We start from the raw sequence: 22,059 nt of genomic DNA, 5'->3' as shown, positions 1-22,059 counted from the left end.
ACGCGCTTATGCAAATCCCCTAAATTGAACAGTAAACACAATTTACATCTATATCTGTCACGTTGGATTTTGTCTGACGGACGGGTGGATCACGGTGCTCGGCTGCAGGGGGTTTTATTCTGATTAAGTATCAGGATGCACTGTGCTCGCTCTGCCAGACTGCAGGAGCGATGTCTCTTGATTTTCCCGTCAGAGAGCAACAATACGAGAGGCCGCCGCTGTCTCTCAGGTGGAGCCATGTGGGAGCTGCTGCTACAGTTGCCAGGCAGAGTCCTGAATAACCCAAGCCAGGAGTCGCACTGCAAGAATACAAAGCACCAAAGCCTGGAAAAAAAGGTCAACTCTAAATAAACCAAAAAGCCATACAAATAGATCTGAAAGCAATTTAATAGCAAGCATGATTTAATGCAAGAATAAGGTTTGGGGTTTTTTATAGCCTATTTTATCATGCGAGTGTAACTCAGATCTGATCGCAGCAGCAAATTTGTTAGCCAATGGGCAAAACCATGTGCATTGCAAGAGGGGGAGATGTAACATGTGCAGAGAGACTTAGATTTGGGTGGTTTATATTGTTTCTGTGCAGGGTAAATACTGGCTGCTTTATATTTACACTGAAATTTAGATTTCAGTTTGAACACACCCCACCCAAATCTAATAGGCCCTACACACTGGCAGATGATAATGAACGAGAACGTTCCCATCGTGCAGTAATGAACGAGAACTCGTTCATATCATGCAGTGTGTAGGCACCAGCGATGAACGATGCGCGCGTGGGGGGGGGACGGGGGACTTCACTCCCCCGTCACTGCCCCCCCGGAGCCGGGTCGGCCGTCGGCCATATCCGCCGTAGGGCAGCTCGGCGGCGGATCTATCAGTGTGTAGGGCCCATAACTCTCTCTGTACATGTTATATCTGCCTTGCAGCAGCAAATTTGTTAGCATATGGGCAAAACCATGTGCACTGCAGGGGGGAGGGCAGATAGAACATGTGCTGAAAGAGTTAGATTTAAGTGGGGTGTATTCATTCTGAAATCTAACCTGTGGTGTAAAAATAAAGCATAAAGCAGCCAGTTATTTGCTCTGCACAGAAACAATATAACTCACCCAAATTTAATTATTTCTGAACATGTTACATCTGCACCCCACCCCCCCCCCCCCCCCCCACCCCCTGCAGTGCACATGGGTTTGGCCATTTGCTAACAAATATACTGCTGCGACCAGATCTGAATCAGGCCCCAGGTACGGACACACTTGGGAGCAATTCAATTAACCTAGAGTTCCTTTGTGAGTCTCATAGTATAAGCGGCAGTTATGGTTCTACCAGACTCACAGATTTTTGTTCATAGCCCCATAGGGCTGCGCACAAAAATCTGCCAGGATCTGCCACATTCGGCTTAAAAGGGAACGAATTGTAGTGCCGGCGTATCTACGCAATCGGAATGGTAACTTGTTCCCTGAATTTACACCATTGGGTCATTTGGTTCAATTAGCTACTATGGAACCTTACACGTTATGTTTTTGCAGAACTGGTGGCAAGATTCAGGATCCTCTTTATTTGGGTTGGGGCGTTATTACCAGTGTGCGGGATCCCGACCGCAGAATGCCGGGGGGGGGGAGGGGGGGGAATTCACTTGGAACCTAGTTTCTAGTCACGCGGTTTACGAGATGAAACATTACCGCGTGACCGTTGATCACCGGCTCCTAGCGTTTCCGTATTGTTAAATCCAGTATTTTCCTGATTGGATATGAAGAAAATGTTTAACTTGGAGTCATTATATCCTAGAAGGCAAACTGACTATACGCCTGGATTAACAGGATGAGCAGACCGAGATAGCAGTGTTCCGTTTATTGAGTTTAGCAACCAAAACAAAGGATGGTTTGGACTTTAAGCATCTCGGAGCACACACCGGGCTCAGTCAGCAAACAGGAGACATTAATGGCACACATGGTGACTAATGATAAGAGAGTCATTGTCGGTTCCCTATATACAATATATCTGGCTCCTGCTCTGTTAGCTAATGGATCATATCAGTTTACTCGATTCCCAGTGCGCTAGGAGTTGGACCACACACCCTGTAACAGGGGTAGGCTACCTGTGTCCAGCTACTGTGCAACTACACCACCCAGCATGCCCTGCCGGTTTTGCTGTTAAAGCATGCTATACCTGTGACAGGGGATGCTGCAATATGTAGTCCTACAGCAGCTGGAGTGCCATAGGTTGCCTAACCCTGCCCTAGAACACCATACTGGAGTGGGTAGGGTCTGCTTATTGGGAGGGAATTCAATTGTTTTGGAGGTCTAATAATCCCATCTAAAAGGGACTTTTTAGACACAAAAAAACAATTGTCACAATTCATTTGTTGTTTGGGTGTCCATGCACATCAAACATGTCACGGCTAAACCAGACTAAAGTCCTCCTTTGGGTGTCCAAACTCCTGTTCCAATACCCAAAGTGACGACTTAGCGCACATTTCTTCTCGCACCTCAGGAAGCTGTGAGCAGAAATGTCATCCCCGCGACTTCCGGGTGTCAAAATGGAGCAACAATTGAATTGCTCCACTTTGCACCCCCTGGTGGTAGCCGCAGGGGTAAACAATTGTATTCCCCCATATGTACATATGCATAACCAGACTGAACAAACTGTAGGATATGTTTATTAAAAAATGACAGGCAGGAGCTGATTGGTTGGTACTTTGACACTCATTTATCAACGAGTGATAAAACTTGGTGTGAATAATAAAACTTGTTACAGATGACAGCCAATCAGCTCCTATCATGTATTCAGCTGATAACTTTATCAGGCATTGGGCCTTAAGTGTTCAGTGTGGAATTCTTCCTATAGTTTTACTAATAGTGTGAAACACAAATTAAAGGGTAGACTTATCAAAGCTTGGAGAGAGATAACGTACACCAATCAGCTCCTGTCATTTTCCCGACACAGCCTGTAAAGTGATAAGTTATGAGCTGACTGGTTGGTACTTTATCTCTCGCCAAGGTTTGATAAATCTGACCCTAAAAGCAAGAATTCCAAGATTATACTGCCAGAACAATATTTCACTGGGGGAGAGTCTGTGCCAACAGTGCCAGGTTAAGATTGTGGGGGCCCAAGGAGTCTAATTTGCGGGGGGCCCCACCCATAAAATTGACAATAGGATATGTAGGAAAGGTTATTGAAAAGTATATTGTTTAAATACTCCCAGCACTACAAATGAGGTTTTTTTTTACTCTGCGGTGCCCCCAGTTCACATTATGCCACAGTGCCCCCAAGCTGGTGATGTGGCAACGTGTAGGTGCCCCTTGTTGACCTCCCATGCCGTCCTGTTGATTATCTGGCAGTGTGTGCCACTGTGAAATTCAATACTTCACTCAGCTTTAAGTTCAAACTATGACATACTGAGCAAATAAAAAGGTACACAGCCGTCTGTCTAGCTTCCTTCCGCATATATCATTTCAGGTGGATGAACAGCTATTGTAGAACCACAAACCCCAGCATAAAGCCATGATGCAATGACAAGCCCCTACAGGCCAAGGCAGTGTATATGCTGGGACTTGTAGTGTCACAGACAGCAGAAGAGAGCTGCAGGCTGCCTGTACAAATAGATGTATAACACAACAGAGGACACGTAACAGGCTGACTATGTCACGGCTGCAGGAGATGACAAAGGAAAGCAGACACACTGCCCAAATATCTGAGGTGATAGCAGGAAAGAAAGAATGACAGGAAAATGCATTACAAGGACCTACTAGGTACCTAGATCTCTACTACACTATAAAATGCACCTGTATAGGACACAGAGCTAGCATCTTACACCGCATTACAAATACAATTATATGAGCAATGTGAACAGAAGAGGACGTTCACCTCCAAATCCTCGGAATCCGGGAGACAGGGCCCTGACTTCCAGCGTGATTTGTATAGTAGAAAGAATTAAAGGACAGCACGTGAGTGAATGAGCTGGCACAACAGAACGCATTCTTTTATTGGGAATGTAGTGACCTCAGTCCCATTCCAGCACTGTAATACCACACAAATAACTGCACGTGGATGAGCCCTGCTCCTCTACATAGGTGATGGATCAAACCCTGTGGGGCCAGAGAGCGTAATATATAAAACGGGTGTCGCTCAGCCTTCCAGAGCAGATGAGCCAGCACAAACATACCAGAGGCAGGGAAACACTGAGCGTACGCTGGAAAGAGTTATACACCGTTGCTGTATGATCCATCACTGCAAAAGATCACGGTGTCATAACAAAGGATATGACTGGGGTTGGAGCATGGCCTGGGATGATCCATGCACACCCTGCAAGGATAATGCACCCTTATAAATAGCCTTGTACAGATCACATTAACACACTGGCAGCTGATAGACAGGACACAAAGCATTACACTCCAGGGCATGTAATATAATGGTATTACTGTAGCTAGATTAAGCATTGGCTGGAATACAACTAAGCAGAATCCCCCTATTAGTACGACACAGCGTGTTTACACAATACACAATCCGCTTGGACTTATATCATACAGTAATGCCAGGTAAAGTTGCAAGACAGAAACAACCACTACAGTACATCGCGCTGCAGGCAGAGCAAGGTGTGCAAATGCCAAAGGGCAATGAGTATGTCAGGACACCAGACTATCCCCATTGCAAGCCTTCGCTGCAGAGCCACAGGTGACGTAGTAGGAGTTTTGTTACATTTAGCACAAGACTCTGGTCCTGTGCGGGATTCTGTCCACAGTGAGAGGACTCAGGACAGTGTGTAACAGCCACAATACAGGAGTGACACCGCGTCTCCCAGCCACAGGGCAGTACTCCCATACAGTACACTGCTCATCACCCACACACCTCAGGCAGGTCTGGGCACAGGGGGGCAGGAGGGTACCAACGGATATCAGCGGTGACATATCGCATGACAAATAAATGGCTGCTCATCATATATCACAGAAATAACGTGTCACTATGCTGTACGGTCAGGTATCAGGGGAAGCCGCATGTGAGGTCAACAACAAATGACAATTATAATAAAATGTTTGGTGGCAGATAGATAATTAGTGGCTTGCTGAACACACTGATAATACACTGCAGAGAATAAACGTGTACATGGTATGTGGCGGCACATGTGACAGGGCAGCAGGAGACTAGCCCAGAGTATCATTCAACGTGTGTGTGTGTGTGTGTGTGTGTGTGTGTGTGTGTGTGTGTGTGTGTGTATACACACACACACACATTATAAACCACTGTGAAGGTACGATTGGTAACACTGAGTACATAAAAAGGATGAACAAAGACTTACAAGGATTGCAGTAGTGAAGTTATATCTGTTAATATAGGGAAATGGGTGCCTGGTCATTATTGAACTAATGTATATACTGTAAAACAGGTCGATAATGCACTGTATGGGGGGAATTCAAATTATTGAAAAGTCAGTTGGGTGTCTGTTTTTTCTTATCTAATGGACAGGAAAAAACACCCAACCGACTTTTCAAACATTTGAATTCCTCCCCATGTGTGATTGTATATACATAATATGTAATATGATACAGCTATGGGGATCTGGATATTAATGCACTGATGATAGATAGATAGATAGATAGATAGATAGATAGATAGATAGATAGATAATGACATAAGTTTAAGCACATGCATGTGTTCTATAGGTAGCAGCATGTATACAGAGTATGTGTGTGTTGTAATACATAATAGATAGGAATCAGGATATGAATGGGCTGTGTGTACCACCAGCATGCGTCAGTTCACCATAGAGAAAGAGGAAGCCGCTTGGCAGGCAGTGCCAGGGGCCCCCAGGGGCCAGTAGCACCAGGATGCAGCACCACACTTACCTTGGGTTTATAGAGCCACTTTCTGAACCTGTTCATCATTCCCTCCGGGACTGAGCGGCTGCTGGATGTCACTGATCCCCAGGGGACTCTCCCCTCCAGTGGCTGTTAATCACCCCGGTGTCAGTCACAGCCCTGGGACACGCCAGCCCGGCTCCCCACCTTATTGGAAGCAGCGAGGGGTCCACTGACAGCCCCAGAACAGTCACCATCCCCGGCCAGCAGCAGAGCCACACTGACCTAGCCGCGCCTGCGCAACAGCAGCTTCCCGAGGGCCGAGCTGCCGGCACGGCCCCGCCCCAAGCCGCTGCACAGCAACCAATGGCAACCAAAAGGGCGGAGACATTGCGGCTTGACAGACACCATCAAGGAGGAGGAGCTACTGGCTATAGGGCGCCATTTTTTAAATGGGCAAGACTTGAGCTTGAGTCCTGAATTGAGAGAGATGCGAGCTGTCATGTCGTGAAAATGTAATAAAAATAATATTATTTGAGTATGAACACGTAACTTATGAAGTATACCGAGTAGAAGATATATGTATAGGTATTTTTTATTTATTTTAAATAGAGCATTTATTTCGTTTTATTATTTTTTTCCTATAACTTAGTGGCGCACGGTTTAAGCAGGGCTGCCAGGTAATTTCATAAAACAATCTGGTGATGTGTGGGCATCCTGTGAAACAATGGCTATCATTTGCCATCATCAAAGATGGCCGCCGAGGAGCAGTGACGTGTGCACTCCTGCTCTCCAATACATTACTTATAGCTCTCCAGAGATACAGAAATAAACATAATTGACATAGTCACTGTTGATTACATACGTAAGGACAGTTCCCATAATAGTGACGTGTAACTTAGCTGGAAATGGGAAACAACATTTTAAACAAATGCCTTAACAGTGATATCATCTTGCCATGTATATAAATAAACGTGCCACTCAGAATATATATTTTTAATTTTCTCATATACACACACACACACACACACACACACACACATATATATATATACAAAAATAACATCCTGCCTTCGAAAAACAATAATACAGTAGTTACAACTACAATTGTTAAGTGCTAGTGCAAAGTCATTAAAAACTAGACATTTTCAACCGTTAATAAGGAAAAAATTACGAACACCATGAGAAATGGTTGATTCTATATCAGAGTGGGAGAAGAGACATACTTGCCGACTTTTGGGCTGCTCTCTCCGGGAGAGAGCAGCCGCTCACCTCAGCAGGGCAGGTGGGAAGTGAGGTGACATGCAGAGGGGGGCGGGCCAGAGGCGGATCGGGGGCATGGCTGCTGGATCGCGTCATGTAAGCCACGCCCCCCGCTGTGTAAATCCGCTATTACCGGCATTATACAGCAGGGGGCATGGCTATGATGACGCGATTCAACAAGAATCGTGTGATCGCCTGTCCGGACCGCCCACTTTACTCGCTAAGTGGGCGGCCGGGCAGGGGGTAACCCCTGAAATCGGGAGACTTGCCTGCTCTTCCGGGGGAGAAGGGACCTTCTGACGTACCTAGGGGAGGAGACACGTCACCAGGGGGAGGAGCTACTGCCGAACAGGGTACTCGAAAAGTACCCTCGGTGGCTCGCTTCGCTCGCCACCTGATTACTAAAGGTAATAGTTGGTGGTGTGGATAGTAGAGGAACTATCCCGCTGGCCTAACTCCTCCCCCTTGTGTCGTGACACCTCCCCCTGACAGAAAAGGTCCCTTAGCCCACTTGGATCTAGCTTCAACCTTTTTCACCTGGCCTTATTCAGTAAGGATTGCAAAATTTGCGAATCGCAATCCGGACGATTATTGAATGCATTGCAGACACGCGAGTAAAAATAGCATCAGAAATTGCGTACACATCGTGATCGCAATGCAGCTGTTGTTAGACTGACAGGAAGCCGGCGTTTCTGGGCGGAAACCTGATGTTTTCTGGGAGTGTCTGAAAAATAGGATTTTGGTTACCTACCTGTAAATCCTTTTCTCGTAGTCCGTAGAGGATGCTGGGGTCCACATTAGTACCATGGGGTATAGACGGGTCCACCAGGAGCCATTGGCACTTTAAGAGTTTGAGAGTGTGGGCTGGCTCCTTCCTCTATGGCCCTCCTACCAGACTCAGTCTAGAAACTGTGCCCGAGGAGAAGGACATCTTCGAGAGAAGGATTATACACAGATAGTGGTGAGATTCGTACCAGCTCACACATACAAGGCACGCCAAGCCAACGTAGCTTGAACATTCAGCAACTGCTGAAACATTACTTACCAAGTAACAATGCAGTACTCAACTAAAACGAAGTGGTACTGAACCAAATAACATTTGCAGGAAAATGAAGCGCTGGGCGGGAGCCCAGCATCCTCTATGGACTACGAGAAAAGGATTTACTGGTTGGTAACCAAAATCCTATTTTCTCTTACGTCCTAGAGGATGCTGGGGTCCACATTAGTACCATGGGGTTGTACCAAAGCTCCCAGAATGGGAGGGAGAGTGCGGAGGCTCCTGCAGAACTGATTGACTGAACTTCAGATCATCAGAGGCCAAAGTATCGAACTTGTAAAACTTTGCAAACGTGTTCGACCCAGACCAAGTTGCAGCTCGGCAAAGTTGCACTGCCGAGACACCCCAGGCAGCCCCCCAGGAAGACCCCACCTTACGAGTAGAGTGGGCCTTAACAGATTTTGGACACGGCAGTCCTGCCGTAGAATAAGCGTGCTGGATAGTGAACCTGATCCAGCAAGAGATAGTCTGCTTAGAAGCAGGACACCCAATTTTCTTGGGATCATATAGGACAAACAGAGAGTCCGACTTTCTGTGACGAGAAGTTCTCTTCACATATATCTTCAGAGCCCTTACGACATCCAAGGACTTTGATGTAATTGAGGAGTCAGTAACCACTGGCACCACCATAGGGTGGTTGATATTAAATGCCGACACAACCTTCGGAAGAAACTGCTGACATGTCCTGAGCTCGGTTCTATCTTCGTGGAAGATCAAATAAGGGCTTTTATAGGATAAAGCCCCCAGTTCAGACACACGTCTAGCAGAAGCTAAAGCCAACAACGTGACCGCCTTCCATGTAAGAAACTTGACCTCTACCTCCGGTAGGGGATCAAACCAATCCGACTGGAGGAACTGCAACACCACGTTAAGGTCCCAGGGTGCCGTAGGCGGTACAAAGGGAGGTTGGAAATGCAGAACTCCCTTCAAAAAGGTCTGAACCTCAGGGAGGGCAGCCAATTGTTTCTGAAAGAAAATGGATAGGGCCGAAATTTGGACCTTTACAGAACCCAAGCTCAGGCCCATATCCACTCCTGCTTGCAGGAATAGGAGGAAACGTCCGAGTTGAAACTCCACCGTAGGAAACTTCTTGGATTCACACCAAGAGACATTTTTCTTCCAAATACGATGGGAATGTTTAGACGTTACCCCTTTTATATCCTGCATAAGGGTAGGAATAACCTTTTTCGGAATACCCTTCCAAGCAAGTATCAGAGCAAGTATCAGGCAATCAACTTCCATGCCGTCAAACGTAGTCATGGTAAGTCTTGATAGGCGAACGGCCCCTGCTGCAGGAGGTCCTCCCGAAGAGGAAGAAGCCTCGGCTCTTCTTGCAGTAGATTCAGAAGTTCCGCATACCAAGCCCTTCTTGGCCAGTCTGGGGCAATGAGGATCGCTTGAACCCTTGTTCTCCTTATGAGCTTTAGGATTCTTGGGATGAGTGGGAGCGGTGGAAACACGTACACTGACCGGAACACCCACGGAGACACCAGGGCATCCACTGCCACTGCCTGTTGATCCCTCGACCTGGAACAATAACGCTGAAGCTTCTTGTTGAGACAGAGCCCATCATGTCTATTTGGGGCAAACCCCAAAGGTCTGTTATTTCCGTGAACACCTCCGGCTGGAGACCCCACTCCCCTGGATGGAGATCGTGTCTGCTGAGGAAGTCTGCTTCCCAGTTGTCTAGTCCCGGAATGAAGATGGCTGACAGCACCAACGCATGCTTTTCTGTTCAGAGGAGTATTCTTGTCACCTCTGACATTGCCGCTCTGCTCTTCGTTCCACCTTGTCGGTTTATGTAAGCCACTGTTGTTACGTTGGCCGACTGCACTTGAATGGCCCGGTTTCTTAGAAGAGGGGCCGCTTGAAGAAGCCTGTTGTAGACGGCTCTTAGTCCCAGGATGTTGATGGGCAGGCCGGCTTCCAGGCTTGACCACCATCCTTGGAAGGTTACTCCTTGAGTGACTGCTCCCCAGCCCCGAAGGCTCGCATCCGAGGTTAGAAGGACCCAGTCCTGAATCCCGAACCTGCGCCCCTCCAAAAGGTGAGGCAATCGGAGCCACCAGAGGAGTGAAATCCTTGCCTTTGGTGACAGACAAATTCTCTGGTGCATGTGGAGATGAGATCCCGACCACTTGTCCAGAAGATCCAGTTGGAAGGTCCGAGCGTGGAACCTCCCGTACTGGAGAGCCTCATAAGAGGCCACCACCTTTCCCAATAGGCGAATGCATTGATGAACCGACACCCGGGCTGGCTTCAGAACATCCCAGACCATAGTTTGTATCACCAACGCCTTTTCCTGTGGAAGAAACACCCTTTGCACTGCCGTGTCCAGGATCATTCCCAGAAAGGACAACCTCTGGGTTGGTTCCAAATGTGACTTTGGAAGGTTCAGAATCCAACCATGACTCCTGAGGAGGCGTGTTGTGAGAACAATGAATTGAAGCAGCTTCTCCTTGGACGATGCCTTTATCAGCAGATCGTCCAGATATGGAATGATGTTCACACCGTGTTTGCGGAGGAGAATCATAATTTCTGCCATCACCTTGGTAAACACCCTTGGTGCTGTGGAAAAGCCGAATGGCAGGGCCTGGAACTGGAAATGACAGTCCAGCAATGCGAAATGGAGATAAGCCTGATGCGGCAGCCATATCGGAATGTGGAGGTACGCATCCTTGATATACAGGGATACCAGGAATTCCCCCTCATCCAGACCTGATATCACCGCCCTGAGAGACTCCATCTTGAACTTGAACTCCTTTAGAAAGGGGTTCAATGATTTCAGGTTCAGAATGGGCCTGACCGTTCTGCATGTGAGGTAGTACAGGTACAATGACCTGTGCCTCCACCAGATTTTGGACAGCGTCTTGTAGCACAGTGCTGTCTGCCAACAGAGTCGGCAAGCCTGATTTGAAAAAGTGATGAGGAGGGAGACTTTGAAACTCCAGCCTGTATCCTTGGGATACAATATCTATCATCCAGGGATCCAGGCCAGACGATACCCAGACGTGACTGAAGTGTCTTAGTCTGGCTCCCACTGGCCCCATCTCCAGGCTGCGCGGTCCACCGTCATGCGGAGGACTTTGGCGTACGTGAAGCAGGCTTTTGTTCCTGGGAACCTGCAGCTGCAGGTTTCTTGGACTTAACTCGACCTCCCCTAAAGAAGGTATTGGACGCTCTGGCCTTTCTAGGCCTGTTAGGCCGAAAGGACTGCGTTGCAGGTGAAGAGAAGGACTTCTTCGGAGCAGTTGCTGCTAAGGGAAGAAACGGAGACTTACCCGCTGTAGCTGTGGCTATCCACGCATCTAGAGCTTCCCCAAAGAGAGCCTGACCTGCATAGGGTAGGGCCTCCACACTGATAATGCTGATTTATCAACAGGAATGAAAAGCTATACCTTATACACACTTTAAATACACTTTACCATGGAGCCGCTGAGGCCGCTAAACTTAATACACACTCTACGCACCTTTTACGCTGTTAGCGTACAGAGTCCCGTACCGTGTACGGACTTTGCGTACAAACGCCGCGCTGACGGTACAAAGTACACACAGCGCGTACACACCCAATGAATGCACTTTAAACCTTATACAGCAATGCAATGCGATACTAATACACTTTAAACCTTAGCAGGGAAAGGAAGACACGACACCAGTCTGTAGTTAAACCACTGGGTTCCGACACCACAGCGTATTATTGCTGAAAGGGGGTTACAATACAAACAATACAATACAACAGAATAATGGCTACAATCAATGGTACATACGTGAGTGGATTCGCCGCGCTACCTAAATCTGGTCCTCGGTCATCTGATAGATAACTTTGTGAGTCTTGTGTCAGACCAGGCCTGCAGCAGGCTCTCTTTATACAATTCTTCCAAAACTTAACACAATGGATACTGTAATCTCTTTGTCCATTGGACACAGGGATGGTCATTTACAGTACAGGAGAGGTCATAGGTCGGTTTGAACAGGTGGGTGATGTCTGTTCCAACTGCTCTTGTGGGTGGTCTCCTCTGGATTCCCGCCGCATACATAATGTACAGTAAATACAGTTTATATCTATATTCTGCTCCTGCACATAACTATCTGCAGGAACATGCGATCTTCCTCAAACCAACACCGGAATATTACCCTTAAAATACCCTACAGCTGGATACCAAACACCACCTTATAACTTTGTTCTGTCCCCTCCTATCCTGTAAAGGTGAATCCCTTTGTTCTGAAACCATTTAAACTGCTGTAACTTGCTGCTGTGGTGCAGGGAGGCTATGTGTAAAATGTGCACTATTTGGATTAAATATGTAATGTGTTTTGATGGCTTTTCCATGCGTTCTCAAACTCTACCGTAAATACTCATACCACGCGCTAATACGCAGGTCCGCGGGAGCGACCATACGCAAATTGCGAATATGCGCACGCACGGCAGAGCAAGTACGCGCACGGAGGCCATCTGTGTGTAGTTTGTACGTAATGTATGTACTGCAATATTTTTCGACTTTGACAACACTTTTCCTGGATTCCGCGTCGGCCGACCACTGGCGCAGCCAAAGTCCCCAACGAGCTGAAACAGACATGGAAGATATTCCCGCAGCCATGGAACCCAGGTCTTTCATGGATTCTACCATAAAACCTGCTGAATCATGTATGTTGCGTAAATATAAAGCAACGTCATTCCTATCCATCGTATCCAAATCCTCAAGTAAGGTAGCCGACCACTTTACTATAGCCTTTGCAATCCATGCAGTAGCAATAGTGGGACGTAATATGGCCCCTGAAGCAGTGTACATAGATTTAAGTGTGTTACAAATTTTTCTATCAGCCGACTCCTTTAAGGCGGTAGATCCCGGAACAGGCAAAACCACCTTCTTTGCGAGTCTGGACACAGATGCGTCAACAATCGGCAGGTTTTCCCATTTTTTCCTATCCTCCTCAGGGAAAGGAAACGCCACCAGCACCCTTTTAGGGACCTGGAATTTTTTCTCAGGGTTTACCCATGCCTTTTCAAATATAGCATTCAATTCCTTTGACGCAGGGAAAGTTAGCGAGGCTTTTTTATTTTCAGTGAAAAAAGCCTCCTCAACCTGCTCAGGTGTGGTATCATTAACATTCAACACATCCCTGATAACCTCTATTAACAATTGCACCCCCTTTGCAAGAGATGCGGACCCCCGCAACACATCCCCATCACCGTCTGTGGTGTCAGAATCGGTTTCCGTGTCGTCTTGTGTGATATGCACAAGCGCACGTTTGTGGGGGTATACAGCGGGGCGTCCTGAGGTACCAGAGACCGGCCATACTGCCATAGAGCTCTGTAATACCTGGTTTGAAGATTCATTACTTGCAACCCTGTCAGAAATCTGAGAAATCCAAGATTTGATAGAGGAAAACCACTCTGGTTCCCTTGCAGGTATCTGTGCTAAACCAGTGCTATCCTGATTACATGGAATGTGCTCATCCTGGGAGGCTAAATCCTCTGCAGCATATGATACAGTGTCCCTGGACATAGCTAAAGGAGACCACCAAACACTCCACACACACACAGGTGGGGGCAGACAGAGTTTCCCCCCGAAGAATGGCAAGAGAGACACAGAGATTGGAGCCAACCCACACACAGCGCTTTTAGCAAAGGGAGACCCCTTGTCAGCGCTGACTGTGCACCTTAATAGGATACACAGTCGTTTTACAGCCTCCCCTCCCTTCTACAACCCCCTGGTACCGTGTACAGATAGCTGGAGTTGCTGTGGAGGGACCTGTTCTTCCTCTCAGCGCTGTGCAGGCAGGAAAATGGCGCTGGAACGCTGCTGGGTCCGTTCTGAGGAGAAGCTCCGCCCCCTTAATGACGCTGTCTTACCGCTCTTCAAGGATTATACTGGCCTGAGGTAAAATGTGCTGGCTGAGATCCACGGACCCCGACAGACTTCTGGACCAGTGTGGGGGTAAGCGCTGTCCTAGGGCGCCCCTCACAGCGCCGCACCATGTGCCTCTGTGCCTCCCAGGAGTGCAGTTAGTACTGCACTCCCTCCCCGTTGCCGCCATCTTCACACCGGCCCCCCCGCTTGCTAGGGGGGTCGGTGTCTCACTCACCACTCTTCAGCTCTGTAAGGGGTTGGCGGCATGCTGCTGGAGCGAGCGGTCCCCTGTGGCGGAGAACGATCCGACTCCTCTGGAGCTCAGTGTCCAGTCAGCGGAGACAGTGGCTCAGACCCCGCAGGGCGGACACTGCTCCCCCCCTTAGTCCCTCGCTGCAGGCAGGCTGTTGCCAACAGACTCCTGTAAAAAAAAATAAACTCTAAAAATAATCTTTACTAGAAAAGCTCTGGAGAGCTCCCCTAGCTGTGACCGGCTCCTCTGGGCACATTTTCTAAACTGAGTATGGTAGGAGGGGCATAGAGGGAGGAGCCAGCCCACACTCTCAAACTCTTAAAGTGTCAATGGCTCCTGGTGGACCCGTCTATACCCCATGGTACTAATGTGGACCCCAGCATCCTCTAGGACGTAAGAGAAAAAGGCAGACATGCCCAGGCATTTTTAAGGAGGGTCTCTGACGTCAGCGATGACCACTTCCGGCCTCTTGTGTCACAAGAATTGTGCATGACCTTGCCTGCCACAGATAGGAAAAATCTTCAATGTTCCAGTAATGGTTTTGTGATCAGCCTGCATATTGCGATGCATTCACAAATTCTGCAATGGGCGTTTTTCTCTATTTCGGGCCAGCAACTATTTGATCGCAGCAACTGCTTTCTAGCAGAAACTGCAATCCTCTCTGAATCAGGTCCACAGCCTGCAATATGACAGTTAGGAGCTGATTGGTTGGTATTTTATCTCTCTCAAAGCATTGATGCATATGCCCCAATATATGAAAGTAGGGAGCACTCCTCCAGCAAGACTCCTGCTGCGGAGTAGCTGTGTATAGGGGGTAATTCCAAGTTGATCGCAGCAGGAAAATTTTTAGCAGTTGGGCAAAACCATGTGCACCGCAGGGGAGGCAGATGTAACATGTGCAGAGAGAGTTAGATTTGGGTGTGGTGTGTTCAATCTGCAATCTAATTTGCAGTGTAAAAATAAAGCAGCCAGTATTTACCCTGCACAGAAACAAAATAACCCACCCAAATCTAACTCTCTCTGCACATGTTATATCTGCCTCCCCTGCAGTGCACATGGTTTTGCCCAACTGCTAAAAAATTTCCTGCTGCGATCAACTTGGAATTACCCCCATAAACATCATACTGGGGCAGAGATCAGTGGAAAATCAGTGTTCACACCTGTCCTCAGAATATAAGGAGTGGTTTACTATGCACCTTGACATAAGCATGTGCCATCAAACAGGTGGAATTACATAATTTATGTAGTTTATTGATACTGTAGAAACAAATGGTGTAAGTAATAGTAGAAGCATCTTGCATGGGGCACCTTCCTAATCTGGCGTGGACTAATCTGGGCTATGTGGTTACTAATCTAACGACTGTTAAGTGACTTTTATCAGGAAGCATGGCATGGGACACAGTACTGCGTCACTTGGTCATGTAATTGTGGATATTTTATGGATATCCTTCGTGACTCACTTTTTTTATGAAGTCTAGGCTAGCTAGCTTGACTGATGCATCTCACTTTTCCAGCACTCTAACTAGTTATTCCCTCCCCCGAGTTAACCCTGCTAAAGGTTGCAAAACTAAAACATGAAGATTGTGGAAATTTAGGAAATTAATTATGCGGGCAGCACACGTGACAATATAATTATTAATATTAGGAATTTGTACCGATGTCGCAATATCTGTGACCCGAAAGTGCAATACTTGTGACAGTGACAGTTCACAGACAATAATTTCATTATCAGACATGCCTGTAAAGGTGGTCAGCAATCGAGTGTTACCAGCCTGTGTCATACTTGCCTACCTGACCCTCTCCATGAGGGAGAAAATCCTCTGTTCCTGGACTTTCCTGGTAATGTATAATTGCCATCACCTGTGGTGAAACACCTTTCTTATCAATTAACTAGCTCACCACAGGTGATGGCAATCATACATTACCAGTAAAGTCCAGGAACAGAGCATTTTCTCCCTCATGGAGAGGGTCAGGTAGGCAAGTATGGCCTGTGTGCAATTATCGTCCAAGCAAACTGTTGGGCTGGTGCGACACCTAAGTGACAAGAGCCAGAGCCAGATTATCCATTAGGCAGCCTTTGCTCTCATCTGAGGCCTGCATGAGCATGGAGGTGCCTTGATTACTGACCAGTATGTGGAGGTTTTACATTGACAAAAGGAGAGGCGGAGGAGACCAAACCAGTATCTTGTTTCACCAACCTGTCAGTGGGTCTGTATCACTTGGTAGTAGGGTTGCCACCTCATCCCTTTAATCCTGTAAACCGCCAGATATTGGGCCCAGTTGAAAAGAGATTTAGCTGCTTGGGACTATGCATCTCAGAACCTAATATGAAGTTCCTAGATGCCGCCTTCTGGAGTGAATACTGTGTTGCTGAATTATACTGTCTTCACCAATAAGCAATGCCAGAGCAGTGGTCACCGGTGCTCTGAGCTGGCCCCGCCACTGAACCTGTGGCGTTGTAGGAGGGGGGAACACACACACACACACACACACACACACACACACACACTTTAGTGTTTCCGGGTAGGTTTTGTGATGTAGGCCATGCACCATTTTAGTTACCATCCTTTGTACAGTCTCAAATGTATTTATATCCTTTTAGAGATATGGCTTCCAAAACTGAACACAGTATTCTAGGTGAGGGTGTACCAATGACCTACAGTATACAGTGAATAATTGGTTCAGTTCCATGCGGTGTAGTTCATTTGAATGTTTGGGAAAACTGCATACCTCCCAACTGTCCCGATTTTCGCGGGACAGTCCCATTTTTTGGGGACTGTCCCGCTGTCACACCCGCGGGCCGCAGTGTCCCGCGGTGGGGGGGTCAGTTGGGAGGCTCTGTCAATCGCAGCGGTGAATAGACGCTGTGCGCATGCGCACAGCGTCTATTCAGTGGAGTCAGAGGGAGAGGGAGCATGCCAGCGGCTCACAGAGCGCTGGGCATGCCCCCTCAGTGACGAAAACGGGGGCATGGCTCGCGATCGCGGGTTCTCCCATGAAGCCACGCCCCCTTTTATAGGCCACGCCCCTTTCGGAGCGCACGCGGCTTTGCCGCGCAAGTGTCCCGCTCCACAAAACAGCAAAGTTGGGAGATATGAAACTGTGGGTGTGTTCTTCATGGGACAGCAGTGGCAAACGCAGGATTTCTAGAAGGGGGTTTCCAAATGCCTTACACAATCTCCTACTCTGCAGAACATTGGAGCAAGTGCGGTAGAAGAACCTAGTAACAACATTGGTCTTTTTTATACACTGTATAGTGTGTAGAAAACAGTAATACTATTAAACACTATAGATGGTCTATATTATAGGCTGTAGCAAACATTTAAATAATATAAATAAGTGGTCAGGAAAAGGTTAAACATACCATAATAATAAATACACAAACATAATAGAACCAGTACTGCACTTTCTAAGCACATTCTAGCACCTCTTGGTAAGGCTCCTATCTCTTCTTCCTGGCAGCTACTTTCCGGTCCGGTGCATTGCTTGAAGACTCAGATCCACACACACAGTAATCTTGGTAGAAGAAGCTGCTTCCACTGGGCATGTGCAGCAGTTCTGCTCTGTCCCTTACACTGCATGATATGGTGGCAACTCTAGTAATCGTATTTATATACCATTTCTATAGTCATAATTTGAGACACTTGCCCAGAGAGGGGGGTTTCCGGGCAACCGGAACCCCCACCCCCCCCCCCACCCCTGCATTTGCTTATGGACTAAAAGGCTTTTTTGGAGAGTGTTACATTAGGCCAGACTGCTGTTCCTATACAGGACTATAGGGAAGCCGCTATTTTTATATATCTCCTGTGTTAAGTATCCCTTGGGCAGATGTATTAACCTGGAGAAGGCATAAAGAAGTGATAAACCAGTGATAGGTGCAAGGTGATAAACACACCAGCCAATTAGCTCCAATATGTAAATTAAAAGGTAGAAGCTGATTGGCTGGTGCGTTTATCACCTTGCACTTATCACTGGATTATCACTTCCTTATGTCATCTCCATGCTTAATACATCTGCCCCATTGTTCCTAACTGGGAGTTATTTTTGTGGAGACAGATATCTGCGAATAAAGATAGAAATAAAAGGGTCTAATAAATAGGCACCTTGGGGCCTATTTAGTAACATTTAAAAAAAAATGTGAAAAATTGTGTTTTCTATTTTCACACCCTTTTCACATTGTTTTAGTATCACCTGAATGTATTAAAAGGCATTTGGAGCAGTTTTCATGAAAAACTGCTCCAGACCCTTTACTTATACTGGGAAATGCGATGTGGCCGAATTAACTAAAAAACAAATGTAAAAAAAATACCGCAGTGTGCCCTGTGATGATTTTGCCAGCTCAGGCTGGTGAGATCACAGGGCAGCACTGCTATGTACAGCCTTTGCACAGCTTTCTCTGCTCCTGGCAAAGGAAGCTGTGCGGGGACCAGGCTCCAGCAATCAGGTATGTGTGTCCGATGGACACAGAAGTAAAAAAGTAAAAATAAAAAAACATACCAGTCCAGGGAGCCGGTGTCCGCTGCTCCGGTGAGCGCTGCTGGGCGCTGGGTCCTCCTTATGCTGCGCTGTGACACCGGTGCAGTAAAGTGACGCTGCAAAGCGGCAGCACACTTTATAGCACCGTGAGTCATAGCGCAGAAGAAGGACCTTGCGCCCGGCAGCTTCCTGGAGCAGTGGACACCAGCTTCTGGACTGGTAAGTATAAAATCCAGGGGGTAAAGGGGATTTGCGGCGCAGGTGTAGTAGCGACAGGAGGGGAACCCGGCGGTGGCGCATGAGCACCTGGACATCGGGGTATTTTTTTATGAAAAATACTCCGATAATGCTGTGGAGAGGCATCGCGGGGACAGAGCTTACCCACAAGCTCTGTCCCTGCATGCGATAATTGATACATCCATGCAATGTGCTCAATTATCGCAGTGCAAGTTTGGTAGATTTTATCACCTGTCATCCGCATCATCAGATGCGGATGGTGATAAATAGACCTCTAAAGGGTATATTTACTAAGGTGTGAGTTGCCTATAACTGCCAGTCAGATTCCACTTAACATGATGTATCTAGCTGCTTCTGGAAGATAATAGCTAGAATCTGATTGGTTGCAATGGGTAACATATCCACTTCTAAAAAACTCACATCTTAGTAAATAATATACCCCTAAATGTTTTGTATATGTCTAGTCTGGAACAGAGAAGGGAAAAGGGGACATGATAGAAACTTTCAAATATATCAAGGGTACAGGAGGGAGACATTCTTCCAAGGTAAAAAAGTACTGTATTATGACATAAGAACATACACTGCAACTGGCGGGAGGTTCAAAGGAAATTTGAGGGAAAATACTTCACAGAAAGGGTAGTGGATAAGTGGAATAGCCTCCCATCAGAGGTGGAAGAAGAGGCTGATACTGTAGAGCATTTTAAACATGTTTGGGATAGACATAAGAATTTCCTTACAAGCATAAGGATCTAGTAAAATCCAGGCTACCAATAGGTAAAAAACATAGAAAGTTGGCAGACTAAATGGGCCAAGTGGTTCTTATTTACCATTAAATTCAATGGGGGAGATTCAAATGTTTGAAAAGTCAGTTGAGAGTCTTTTCTTTCTTTCTTATCTAATAGACAGGAAAAAACACCCAACCGACTTTTCATACATTTTAATTCCCCCCTATGTTTCTGTGATAGAAGACAAAGGGTTTTGCTGGTCTCATGGTATTTTTAGAATTTGTTATTGTGTATTGTGTGTTTGCTTTATATATGAAGAAGGGGTGTGGTATGCAAGGTCGACCACACTTAGGTCGACAGTGCCTAGGTCGACCACTATTGGTTGACAGTAAGTAGGCCGACATGGTATCTAGAGATGAGCGCCTGAAATTTTTCGGGTTTTGTGTTTTGGTTTTGGGTTCGGTTCCGCGGCCGTGTTTTGGGTTCGAACGCGTTTTGGCAAAACCTCACCGAATTTTTTTTGTCGGATTCGGGTGTGTTTTGGATTCGGGTGTTTTTTTCAAAAAACACTAAAAAACAGCTTAAATCATAGAATTTGGGGGTCATTTTGATCCCAAAGTATTATTAACCTCAAAAACCATAATTTACACTCATTTTCAGTCTATTCTGAATACCTCACACCTCACAATATTATTTTTAGTCCTAAAATTTGCACCGAGGTCGCTGTGTGAGTAAGATAAGCGACCCTAGTGGCCGACACAAACACCGGGCCCATCTAGGAGTGGCACTGCAGTGTCACGCAGGATGTCCCTTCCAAAAAACCCTCCCCAAACAGCACATGACGCAAAGAAAAAAAGAGGCGCAATGAGGTAGCTGTGTGAGTAAGATTAGCGACCCTAGTGGCCGACACAAACACCGGGCCCATCTAGGAGTGGCACTGCAGTGTCACGCAGGATGTCCCTTCCAAAAAACCCTCCCCAAACAGCACATGACGCAAAGAAAAAAAGAGGCGCAATGAGGTAGCTGACTGTGTGAGTAAGATTAGCGACCCTAGTGGCCGACACAAACACCGGGCCCATCTAGGAGTGGCACTGCAGTGTCACGCAGGATGTCCCTTCCAAAAAACCCTCCCCAATCAGCACATGATGCAAAGAAAAAGAAAAGAAAAAAGAGGTGCAAGATGGAATTGTCCTTGGGCCCTCCCACCCACCCTTATGTTGTATAAACAAAACAGGACATGCACACTTTAACCAACCCATCATTTCAGTGACAGGGTCTGCCACACGACTGTGACTGATATGACGGGTTGGTTTGGACCCCCCCCAAAAAAGAAGCAATTAATCTCTCCTTGCACAAACTGGCTCTACAGAGGCAAGATGTCCACCTCATCTTCACCCTCCAATATATCACCGTGTACATCCCCCTCCTCACAGATTATCAATTCGTCCCCACTGGAATCCACCATCTCAGCTCCCTGTGTACTTTGTGGAGGCAATTGCTGCTGGTCAATGTCTCCGCGGAGGAATTGATTATAATTCATTTTAATGAACATCATCTTCTCCACATTTTCTGGATGTAACCTCGTACGCCGATTGCTGACAAGGTGAGCGGCGGCACTAAACACTCTTTCGGAGTACACACTTGTGGGAGGGCAACTTAGGTAGAATAAAGCCAGTTTGTGCAAGGGCCTCCAAATTGCCTCTTTTTCCTGCCAGTATAAGTACGGACTGTGTGACGTGCCTACTTGGATGCGGTCACTCATATAATCCTCCACCATTCTATCAATGTTGAGAGAATCATATGCAGTGACAGTAGACGACATGTCCGTAATCGTTGTCAGGTCCTTCAGTCCGGACCAGATGTCAGCATCAGCAGTCGCTCCAGACTGCCCTGCATCACCGCCAGCGGGTGGGCTCGGAATTCTGAGCCTTTTCCTCGCACCCCCAGTTGCGGGAGAATGTGAAGGAGGAGATGTTGACAGGTCGTGTTCCGCTTGACTTGACAATTTTGTCACCAGCAGGTCTTTCAACCCCAGCAGACCTGTGTCTGCCGGAAAGAGAGATCCAAGGTAGGCTTTAAATCTAGGATCGAGCACGGTGGCCAAAATGTAGTGCTCTGATTTCAACAGATTGACCACCCGTGAATCCTTGTTAAGCGAATTAAGGGCTCCATCCACAAGTCCCACATGCCTAGCGGAATCACTCCCTTTTAGCTCCTTCTTCAATGCCTCCAGCTTCTTCTGCAAAAGCCTGATGAGGGGAATGACCTGACTCAGGCTGGCAGTGTCTGAACTGACTTCACGTGTGGCAAGTTCAAAGGGCATCAGAACCTTGCACAACGTTGAAATCATTCTCCACTGCACTTGAGACAGGTGCATTCCACCTACTATATCGTGCTCAATTGTATA

General features: G+C 47.0%; 2 protein-coding genes across 3 annotated transcripts in view; one reads left to right on the top strand and one right to left on the bottom strand.

The window, feature by feature from the left end:
- The window catches only part of ZFYVE28 (zinc finger FYVE-type containing 28), a 270,674-nt gene extending 264,523 nt beyond the window's left edge, over positions 1–6,151 (bottom strand). For both annotated transcript variants that reach the window (XM_063924675.1, XM_063924685.1), the window contains exon 1: positions 5,838–6,151. In XM_063924675.1, coding sequence (XP_063780745.1) covers positions 5,838–5,876 — 39 coding nt within the window. In that variant the 5' untranslated portion in view covers positions 5,877–6,151. The remainder of the gene's footprint in view (positions 1–5,837) is intronic.
- Positions 6,152–16,330: 10,179 nt separating this feature from the next.
- The window catches only part of CFAP99 (cilia and flagella associated protein 99), a 220,011-nt gene continuing 214,282 nt past the window's right edge, over positions 16,331–22,059 (top strand). The window contains exon 1 of the mRNA XM_063924646.1: positions 16,331–16,422. Within this exon, the coding sequence (XP_063780716.1) occupies positions 16,346–16,422 (77 nt within the window). The 5' untranslated portion in view covers positions 16,331–16,345. The remainder of the gene's footprint in view (positions 16,423–22,059) is intronic.

The sequence above is a fragment of the Pseudophryne corroboree genome, chromosome 1, assembly GCF_028390025.1.
Source record: "Pseudophryne corroboree isolate aPseCor3 chromosome 1, aPseCor3.hap2, whole genome shotgun sequence".
Taxonomy (NCBI): domain Eukaryota; kingdom Metazoa; phylum Chordata; class Amphibia; order Anura; family Myobatrachidae; genus Pseudophryne; species Pseudophryne corroboree.
Note: the sequence above shows the minus strand (reverse complement) of the source record. Positions and strands in the feature narration are given on the sequence as shown.